Source organism: Oenanthe melanoleuca, chromosome 2 (genome assembly GCF_029582105.1).
Source record: "Oenanthe melanoleuca isolate GR-GAL-2019-014 chromosome 2, OMel1.0, whole genome shotgun sequence".
Taxonomy (NCBI): domain Eukaryota; kingdom Metazoa; phylum Chordata; class Aves; order Passeriformes; family Muscicapidae; genus Oenanthe; species Oenanthe melanoleuca.
Window position 1 is genome coordinate 59,076,461 of NC_079335.1, and position 11,296 is coordinate 59,087,756.

At 41.5% G+C, this 11,296-nt stretch overlaps 1 protein-coding gene across 1 annotated transcript in view; it reads left to right on the forward strand.

Annotated features, from left to right (window-relative positions):
* Window positions 1-10,716, forward strand: part of SCGN (secretagogin, EF-hand calcium binding protein) — a 28,225-nt gene extending 17,509 nt beyond the window's left edge. The window contains exons 7-11 of the mRNA XM_056484114.1: window positions 3,575-3,630; window positions 5,069-5,114; window positions 5,230-5,289; window positions 6,170-6,238; window positions 7,539-10,716. Coding sequence (XP_056340089.1) covers window positions 3,575-3,630; window positions 5,069-5,114; window positions 5,230-5,289; window positions 6,170-6,238; window positions 7,539-7,667 — 360 coding nt within the window. The 3' untranslated portion in view covers window positions 7,668-10,716. The remainder of the gene's footprint in view (window positions 1-3,574; window positions 3,631-5,068; window positions 5,115-5,229; window positions 5,290-6,169; window positions 6,239-7,538) is intronic.
* Window positions 10,717-11,296: the final 580 nt, after the last annotated feature.

Below are 11,296 nucleotides of genomic sequence, written 5' to 3' on the forward strand. Positions count from 1 at the left end.
TGATGAACACAAATCAGCAAGTGGTGCTGTCACCTCTGGCATTAAATTAAGAAGGGACACAGCAGAAAATCCCATTTAAGCCCAAATTTCATTTCTGAAGATCAAAACCAACAGAACTCAGGAGCCTGCAGGCTTTTGAACACCCCAACAGATAATGCCTTGGTCTCTTTGGAATCAAAACACTATTAGAAATCCTGTGCTAAAGAACTTGTCTACCTGAAGGTAATTTTCTGGCCACTGGGCCCTCCAGCCACTCTGTAAATGTCTTTGTGGCCTCATCCTTCCCTAAAGAAAGAGGCATAGGCAGTCCTGCAGCTTGGGCTGATGCCTGTCTTTATACAGTCTCAATAACCTCTGTACTCCCTGGCCAACTTTTGTTTCAGCTGTTGGGCATAGGTGCCCCTGATAAATATATAAAAATATATTTGTGAGAGTAGGAGGTCAAGTAAAACTGACTCTCTCAGTGTCCCACTTTATTACACACAAAGAAAGAGAACCAGAGAAGGTATAAAAGCAGGTTTTAGTGAGTCTGCTAATCACAGAACTATTTATTTTGGTTGTTTAATTCTTATCTCTGTAGTGGAAAATAATTCATATTGATATTGCTCTTCAAAGAATGCGTGTGTTTGTCATACTGTGGTATGTCAGTGGTCTTTACAATAGTGCATTGAGAAAGCAGAGATATTTCCTTTACTGAATTAAAAGCCAATGGCAGTTTTGATTTTGCACTTTAAAAAAATGGAGACATAACAAATTCTATTGCAAACCAAGCTCTTACATATTCTCTATCTGTCTCAGAGTGCCTCAGAGTACGTTCAGACAAACAGGGGGTGTGCCCTTGGTGCACTGCCATTAAAATGTCAGTGAATTAATTTGTGCAAACACTTTAAAATATGGGGTAACTTGACTGTAAAGGAAATGCATCATTTTATAAAGCATACTGCTAGATGCAACAGAGCTTTTAGTAAAATTGAGTGCTATTTAAACATGCCAGACCTTGTCCTTAACCACATTGAAATGTTTCATATCAGCCTGACAGCGTAAATATACCTTTCAAGAGTGTAAATTGAAAAGCCATCAAATTGAAGATATCAAGATGGTGTGTGAAGGCAAAAGTTTAAATTAGAAACAACCTCATAACCATTTCAATTATCTGCTTCTCCCATGATGTATGCTTTGTCATATGTGGTGGACAACTGTCATTCTTTGTGTACACATGCACACAATTAGCATATCAGATCAAACACTCACATGCTTGAAACTTGAAAGTTTAATTAAAAAACATGTCCCCAGGCTGTTCCCCTAGTAATGCAGCACAGGATCACCATGTAGTGGGTATGCATGAGCTCCACTTGTCCCAGTAACAGGATTAGATCGATCTTATTAGCTGTGGTACCTGAACTAATTCAGTGAACACCAGCCTTTCTTCCCTACATGTTTTCCAACTTTCATGTGTTAGTCACTGGCAAGAATTGGCTTGGCCTAGCTTTTCCAGCCAGACTTTTTTCTTTCTGTTGACTGGTATGGACATCAAAATACTGAATATGTTTGAAAATTGTATTTAGGGTAATTGTGGCAGAAAAAGGCTAAACAAATAGAAAACACAAAGGTTCTCTCTTACAGAGCTGAGTGAAGGAGGTCAGGGAGGGGAGTTGGTTGGCTGTAGGTAGACAAGGTCAGTCACTGAAAGTTTAATATCAAGCTGAAAGATAGGGTGCAAGAGAAGAATGTTTCCTTCCATTACGCAATCCACCAAGGAGTTTATTACCTCTCTATTAAATGCGTTTTAATGCGATCTATACTGCTGCAGGAATATTCTTAAGGGGTCAGAAATTAATAGGATTGAAAACCATATGCTCACAAAATTGATAATGAAGCAGAAAGCCTTTCACATCTAAACCACCATCTCTAATCTAGTCTGTTTCATTAAGACTGCACAAAACTCTTCAGCCTCCTGATTATTTGCAGGTTCTGAAACCATGAAAATATGCTGCACCCACAAAGAAGAGCAGATGCAGGGCAGGCGGGACACATGAAGTCCTAAGGCAAGGACAGCCATGCTGGGATGCTTCTTTATTTATTCCCTGGAATAAGACATGAGGCTGGAGATGCTTCATTGGAAAAGAAACATGAGACTTGTCCCAGACAAGCCTATGTGAAATGAAAATTGTGACCTAAGTCTGGCTCTTGAACAGGAAACCACCTGTACCTGTCCTAGTACCATAAGCTTTTATGGACATTGTGATCATAGAGTTGAAATTCTCCCAGAAATCCAGTGTTTGCTTTTCTGAGGATCACAGAGAGAAAAACATCTGAATTTGAAGTTGAATTGAAATTGAAGGCTGAAGCACTGAATTTTAGTCTCAAGACAGTAATTCTGAGATGTAGCAAAAATGTTAGAAAATAAAACACACTTCCAAGAGCTCAGAAACGTGGAGGAGAATCCAAGTCAAGTACAAAGACTGCTAAGGGCAGTAAGTTTTGTGTGTTCTGGTAAGGATACTGTATTTTTGTGTGAACCAAAGACCAGTACCTTCAGCCAGAGCTTCCCTGACCTGGCAGCAGAGTTCCTGAGAGCTGGGCCCCATGCTTACCACCAAAAGCTGTCCTTTCCCAGCAAATCCTATCCTCTCTCACCACATCAGTGGCGCTGCTTTGTGGTGAGTTCCTGCAGACAATGTGGGTAACTAATCTCCCTGGTAGCCATAACCAAGAGATTTAAGGTGACATTTTCAAAAGCACTGAAGTTACTGTAGAGCCCAAGGATTATGGTATTCCCACCACCCACATGCTGGTACTTTCTCTAGCCATCTAAATAGGAGTTGTCTCCATAAGCTTCCTTTAGGCAGCATATTTTAGAGCTATGATATAAGCTGCATATAGCAAAGTCACCTGTGGGGTGCAAAAGTGAAGCAGTAGGGATATTTTTCTCTCTCCTCAAACAACAGACAAAACCAGGTTAGGCATTGATGTTTCATTTGGAGAGAGGCTTTTAAAATCTTATCTGGGCATATTAATTTCTAGAAAGAACACTAATAATTTTCTATGGCCTGCAGAATAATTGAAGAAATGAAGGCTTGAGTTTCTCTCTCTGATGGCAGTGGGAGGCTGTCATTGCAAGGATATTTCTCCCCATGGTAGCACCAGCAAAGGCAGCTTCTGCTCCCATCCCTTCCTCCCAGCCTCGTGCCACTGCTGCTCCAGCAGGGCATATTGCTAATGGGGCAGGAAGCAGCATGCAAGAAGTTAGATTAGCTGGAAGGAAACAAGTTGGACTGATGCAACCAGAGGGAAGTTCTCAGGATGGCCTGGCAGTTTTATTTGTCTCCCAGCTCTAGAGCGAAGGAAGATTCAGAAGTCTTTCCTCTGTCATTTAGTGGCTCTGCACAGAGCACATGTTTGACAGGCCAGTTAGGACTTGGTGCTAGCACAGGATTCCATGCTGCCCAGGATTTGGGCAAGCACCCTGATCAAGCAGAGGGAAGGGCACAGGGCAGAGCAAAATGTATATTGGCTTTTTTTAGTGTGTGTTCACATGGCCCATCTATTTTATCTCTGTCTTCCTGATTTATAGATGAAAATCTTTGACAAAAACAAAGATGGACGACTGGACCTGAATGACCTGGCAAGGTAAGGTTTAATAATGTTGATGGGGTGTTTCAGCTCACAATGGTAGATCCATGCAAGGTGATGCTCTCCCTCTAAGGATGTGCAGTTGAAGTCTACCTCCTTTTGAATTAGATCTGCTCTGATCCCACCTTTCTAACACATCTAAGAATCTAGAGATAGTGATAGGAGCAATGCCAGGATCTGTCTGTACAACATCAATGTCCTTTGGCATAATCTGAGGTGCTTCCCAGGAGGTGGCAAAGCAACCAGTGGCTCTGTTTCTTTAAAAGGAGGATGACTATCCTTTCAACAAGGTCACAGACATGCATTTATTTTTCATCATTATATGCAGCAGGGATTGCAAAGAATTTTTACTGCATTTTGAATAATAAAAGTGGCAAAGAGTTTGGCAGTGGCAATAGGAAGGAATTTGGAGAGCCAAGGTGAGATACTTGTGAATGAAGCTGGGGACTCAGTCATGGGTCTCTGTCTCTTTTCCATCCTTGATACTTCAGAGGCTTTTAGATAACTTTCACTGCCTAGGCATAGGGAGTATGCCTCTCTGTGTAAAACTATGTGCATTGGTTGGATAGGACTTTAAATATGCAGACACAGTCTTAAATAAAGACCAGTTTAGAGGATGAGGGGACAGAGGTGCCGTTTTGCCACTGTTACTCTCTGCTTCAGATCCTGGCAAATGCCGGCACAAATAACTGCAGTGCATACAGCAGTTCTCTTTGACCATGAAATATTAGAGCAGAATCTGAGGCAGGACAAAGAATATCTAAAGGAGGTTGCTGTTACAATTTTCTCTTAAATAAGTTCCCTTTTGGGAACCAGGCCATCTGAGGCTCTCTTCCAGTCTGAGAACATTTCTCAGACTCCAAATGCCTCCGTGTGCGGACACAGGTCAGCATGCCCCGTGCCATGGGCTCTAAAAACCTCAGGGTTAGCAGAGCAGTTGGAGAGAGAAAAGGGTTTATCACTGCTTGACAGGCTTTAGGAGATGAAAAGAGAGGAATTCTGCCAGTCTTGGTGCACAGGACAGGATTACTTTGTCCATTACTTTTACAACCACCAAGTCTCCCTCCAAAAGTGAGCCATAAATCACTTTCTTTAATGCAGCACAACAATCCAGTTACAAGGAATGATTATCTGGTAGCTCTTGCTTTGGAAGCTGACACCCTCTGTTGTGCAGGACCACCAGAAATGCTCTGGGAGAAGCAATGGTGCTAATAGGCATGTCTGTAGTGAACCAAAGGGCACCCTCTGTGCCCCATCAGACAGGGAGGAAAGCATGTGTTCCCACAACAGCCCTCTGTAAATAACCCCACAGGAATTTTTCTCTTTTATAGGCCTTTAATCTAACATCCCTTTGCTTTGCAAACAAGAAGAGCTCAGAATAGTTTGTGTGCAGATGATAAAGCAAAAAGATCACAATTTAAATCTCTCTATTCAGGATTCTGGCGCTCCAGGAAAATTTCCTTCTACAATTTAAGATGGATGTAAGTAGCATTAATTTTTGATACATTGATCCTGTCTCTCTCAGCTAAGATGACCTGGGCCCAAACTTGAAATTTTTGCTTTAATTTTTCATTTGTTTGTCCTCTCTGTACACAGGCTTGCAGCCAAGAAGAAAGGAGGCGAGATTTTGAGAAGATTTTTGCACACTACGACGTTGTGAGTCTCATGAGTCAGTTCATTCCCTTGTGGTTTGTAAATGACAGATTTAGCATGTGCTGCTGAGACTTCTTCCTCCTGCTGTTTGCTGCTGGAGTCACTGATGAGTGGCAGCTGTGCCAAGCCCATGACCCATGAGCCCATATACCAGACTGGGAGAGGTAAAGTAGGACAGAGAGAAGCAATGCTCAGAGGTCTTGTGTCAAGGACCCATTTTGACTTTCTCCATTGCCACAGCCAGTGCTGCTACATTAGCAGTTTTCCAGCAGGAGAGGCAAGGGAGGCAGAGAAGGTGGTGGTTTTACTGCTCACAGCCTCTGGCAGTTCAGGACCTGCATCACCACCATGCTGAAAAATAAACCCTCTTCTGATGCTGGGCCCATGGTTGTTCAGGGAGTCTGGCTCAGGACAGGCACAACCATTTAACTGCCTGTTAGACATCTGCAATTCAGTGCTGCTTCTGACAGTCACATAACTCCCTCAGAGTGGTGGGAGGCATTACTCCCATTTGTAGGAAAGAGATTGTTTGGGAAAAACAAAAAGATCTTAAATATTAGATATTAGGAAGAAATAATTTACTATGAGGGTAGCGAAGCACTGGAACATGTCTGCCCAGAGAAGCTGTGGATTTCCCAGCCCTGGAAGTGTTCAAGACCAGGTTGGATGGGACTTTGAGCAGCCTGAGCTAGTGGAAGGTGTCCCTGGCCATAGTGAAATGGTTGGAATTGGATGAGTTTTAATGTCCCTTCCAACCCAAACCATTTCATGATTCTGTGAACTTTATGCTACAAAGCTTGGTGACCAGGTGGTGGTACTGACCAGTAACCACTGTAGTGGTTTTGACTCACTGGAGAGTTTTGATGTTTATTCCTTCTTTCAGAGTAAAACAGGAGCGCTTGAAGGCCCAGAAGTGGATGGGTTTGTCAAAGACATGATGGAATTGGTGAAGGTATCTTCATGGCTCTGTTTGTTAATACTTTATATTTCTTAAAGATCAATGCTTTTGGAAAGGCTGTGTACACAGAGACACTAATAAGAACATAGAGTCAAATTTTAGTTTGATCATCAGCAGAAGGGAATTTCATCATCTCAGTGTAGAGCATTTCACTGTATCACAGAAATTCTGCCTCACAAATTATTACAGCTTCCCTCAGCAACTCTATTTTAGAAAGGTCCATTCTAGTTTGTACTTTGAATTAGGCAGATGTTACAGCATGACATGATATAGGTGGGTCATCACAATTTCTTTCTTCTGTTTTCCTTGTGGATGTGGTTCTCCCCAGAATGACCTCATGGTTCATTAGTTCATCTCAGACCTACAATTGAAAATTACTTGAAGTCTATCTGCAATCAAGAATAGTGTACTCGGTGTGTCTCTTCAGCTCCTGATGGACAGAAGAGTCTGTCTGCATTGGCTTATCTTGAGTTTCCAGATGCAGTCCAAGATAGAGCTTTTAACCCAAACAGAATGTGATCTTTAGATTCCTCTGAGCCTGAGCTGTTGCATTTTCACACAGTGTGACCTGGCACAGGGATATCTGTGCTGCCACATCCATTCAGGAGAGAGCAGAGAACAGCAGCTGAATGCTGATGGCTGTGTGTGTGTTCTGGCCATGTAGTGTGCAGGGAAGGGTGTGGGGATGGACAGGAGGCTGGATTTCTGCTGTGTGTGAGTGTGTATAAAGGAGGGAAATTTGTGCTTTGCCTAAGGGCCTTCATCAGCATTGCCCTTGGACACCACAAGCTGTGCATGTGAATTTGATCCCCTCCTGAGAATGTGGGAAGCAGAGCAGGTAGTAAATCATTAGGAGCATACAGAGGCTGTGTAGCCTGTAAAATGTGTCTAGCCTGTAAAATAGTTGTGTTCTGACAGAAATGTCACATTAGTCCTTGCACAGCAGGTTTGAGAGAGGAAACCAGGAGAAAACACAGGTCTGGTAGAGCAGAGATCTCCATTGCACCACTTTCTGAAGTTTTCTATATGGATCAGAAACTGATGGCCTTGACTGAGCACAAAAGTCACAGAGCATTTCTGTACAGTCACTTAAAATTCCATGCACCTTCTGCCTTTGCAGAGCACTCTCTCCCCATCTTCTGTTTACTTCCCCAAGGCATATGAGATGATGTGGGACCTTTTGGTCATTCTTCCTTGGGTGGATTTCCCAGTTGCTGCATGGTGGGCTGTTTTACAAGCTGGGGAAATCCAGAGCCATTTTCTCTCTCAGCACTCTTTTTCTCTTTGCCTGCAGCCCAGCATTAGCGGGGTGGACCTGGACAAGTTCCGCCAAATCCTGCTCAACCACTGCGATGTGAACAAGGATGGGAAAATTCAGAAATCTGAACTAGCTTTGTGTCTCGGGCTGAAAATTAACCCATAGCTGGGAAAGTGCTTGTGATTGTGTTTCCCTTGAAATATTTGCCTGCTGCTCCTCATAGAAGTGTGCTCTGTGCTGCTCTGTGTGCTCTGTGGTGGGGAGCTGAGGCACCGTGCTGCCAGACTGGAGAGCGGGATTTTCACGGGGGCCTCCTCACTCCACCATCTCCTTTGTGATGTTCACTTGCTGCTGCCTCTTGTGGGTCCCCGTTGCAATGTCTCTGCCCACCAGCAGATGAGCTGCTCAGAAGAGAGGTTGCTGTTCTTCTACCCTCATGAAACGCTGCCCTGCTCATTCTCCTAGGATAGGAACAAGATCTCCTTAAAAACCTCCCCTCAGTGCTCTCAGAGTGCAGCTACTAAATGTTTCTGATGGTCACTTTATATGTGTGAAAGCCATTACTTTGGTGAACATTGTGCTTTGTGCGTTTAAAATACTGGATAGATGACAGTGTATTTGTGTAGAAATAAAATGGCAATTACAGAAATTCAATAACATCAAAGTTTATGTGTTATGTACAGAAAGCCATCTGCCACAGGCTGGCAGACTGTACATAGTAGCCTTTTATGTAGCATGCATCAAATGGCAAGAAGTTTTGTGACCATCACTTGTGGGGTTTAAATCTGCAATGAAATATGGTAGATCCTTCCCATGGGGAAACCACATACATCATGTGTGGTTTGTGTATCACCCTCACACATGTCACCCTCAGGATGAATCCACAGAGTAAAATCACTTCTGGAGGACACTTCTGACCCAAACTGAAATAACCTACAAGGTTTCAATAAGCTGGAAAACTGGAAGGACAGAAGCCTGATGAGAGCAAAGCTCTTACACATGCTTGGGTTTTTTTCAAATCTGTTACAGTTGGTAGATACTTGTAACCCTAATTGAACTTAAAGCATCCTATCACTCATGGACAATGAGTGTAGTCCCAGAGCCTAATGGCAACAGGATCATTTGTGCCACATATTTCCCTATTCCAAAGGCTTTGTCTGAATATTCAGAAAGCGTCATGCCTACACTATCATGCCCATATAATTCTGTCTTCAATTACCCAGAGAAAATTGCAGAGGAGGGATTGTTGGCAAAAATTCCTCACATTTCACAATTTCTGTCTCCTCCATATGACAGACCCACACTTGACATTACTAGGGTCTTTCTGGTTATGTTTTCTGCACCAGGAAGCACAGTGAAACATTCCTATTATACTCAGTTTTGTAAAAATTAATCAGAAATTGCCTTCAGTCAACATGAATAGAGATGTAAACACGGATTACATAAAGCTCTTAAGAACATACTCAATTTATGTTCATTTTCTATTTTCATTGATGATAATCTCACAGACCAAACAAGTGCTAAATGCTTGTTTAACCCAAGCACAGAGCTAGGCCTTTAAATTCTGAAACTGCTTTTTATCACCCTGGAAACAGCACAAATCACAATCACAATAACAGAGCTTTACAATGGTTCAAAATAGCCATAAACAAGGAATCAGCCCTTACCATTAACTCCTCAAGCCAGCAGGGGTGCAGTTTTACTCATGGATGCTCGCATCCCTCCAAGGGAAGAGCTGTGGTCAGGAGTGCAGGACCACCAGCAGAGAAATCCCCCATACTGCTGTTAGTCAGACATGCTTTATCACCATCTTTGAACAACTTGTAACAAAAATTATCAGGGTACAACTATTGTTTTATTGTACCTCTAATAGGATGTAGGATGTGGCTGATTAGCATAAAGAGTTATGCCTTTAAGTATATTCTTCTGTTTCTCTTCCTTCAGTCTTTGTATCATTCTAATTGTTATTATTATTTTCTTAAACTACAGGGGTTTTTTTTCTTTTGGACATGGGAGACATTTCTGTACTATCCCCTTTGGTATATTTACATATGTAGATATAGGGTCTTTTTGCTCTTTGTATTTCCCAGTGATGGCAGGTCTATTTTCTGTTTCCCCTCTGTTTAATCCTACTCACATCAGTAGAACTTTTTCTTATTTATTGAAGTATATATAGATTGAAGCATATCCTGTCCTGCCTCACCAAAATGACAGCAACTCTCAACCTAAAGGGAAAATTATTTTTTAAAGACTTTATACAACCACAGCTCTTATTTCAAGAATTATAAAGCACTTCCTCTTTATTGAAACCCTATGCTTTTCACATCCTCCACAGCCAATAGTTTTTATTTAATGGACACTGAGCAGTAATGAATTAGAGATGTCATATCACAATATCACTTCTTTTGTGCAAGTCTGAGATTTATTTTTTTAAAATACTGATTTTGAGAAAGACTTCACACAACTAGATTTTAATAAGCTTTTGGTAGCTTTTAATAAGTGAGTGTATAGCCTCCAGTAAGTGAGTTTAAAAGAGCATTTTACAAAACATTAGCGAGAAGGAATTTGTAATCATGGATTAAAAGGTTATATATAGGACTCAGGGAATAAGGCCTTATGGTTTTTTTTAGTTAGTTAGTTTCCCATTCCCACAAGAGTTTGGTTTTTTTTTTATTGTGTCCTGGCCAGAAACCAGAGAGCCAGAAAACAGATAAAAATGCTGTCTTGTTTGCAGGGACCATAAGGGAGAGCTGAATCCCAGTGGGACTACATCCTCAGTGAGCTGCAGATCCCCTCTAAGCAAAACAAAATGTCAGGTGCAATGGGATTTGAGCCCACATTACAAAGGTCAGTGAAGCAATCACTAGTAAGACATCGTATTATAAACTTGTAGCCTCTGAAAGTCAACATTAAGGCAGGAAACAGGCATTTTGAGACTTCTTGCAGAGAAAACCTGTTCCTTGCAGAGCTTTTGTTTTTGTTTTTTTTTAAATTATTATTTTCACTTCAATAAATAATCTACCAAGTCTTTTGGTCTCAGGCTCTGGTAATATTAACCTTTTAGGTTCCTGCAGATATAAAGCTGGGCAATGCATCTGATAAAGTATAGTTGTTTTCCATTTTGCAAATTCAAAGGGCACTTCTACGTACTCCTGTGTACAAAACATAATATTTCACATTTGAAGGGTTACACAAAAATACTTGTTTTGCATTAGATTTATGAAAAGAGCAACAATTTCTATGGTTATCACTCACATTTTAGGAGGCTGTATCATGGTAACCAGTATTTGAAAGCAGAAAGTGAATAAAAATCTTTGCAAATATAGTTTTCCCTTGGTATTTTCTTTAGAAAACTGGGGTTAAGGGATTCACAGTTTTCCATCTCTTCATAGTATGCAAATCTACTGAAATAAACTTTTAACTCATTTCATACATGAATTTCCAAAGCACACTTAGCAGCCACAGGTGTAGTGGTCAATACGCATGGTGCTCCCAAATGTGCATTTTTATGGTTGGTTTTCTTCCTTTGCTTGCTTAACTGGCAAACTGCTGGATCTGGAAGTCAATGTGTGAATTTCCTCAGAACAAAGCTGTTCTTTTTCTTCCCTTTTCACTGTGAGTTGTGTCCTGCACTCCTGTCATGCTCCCTGCTTGTCTTGGCCCTTCTCATTTTTGGTACTTGACATAACTTTTATCTGTATGACTTGACATGACACCTTCATTCAGGAGAAGCTGATTCTGTGTAGAAGTGATACCCATGAAAAATTAACATATATAGGGCTCTTTTAAAATCA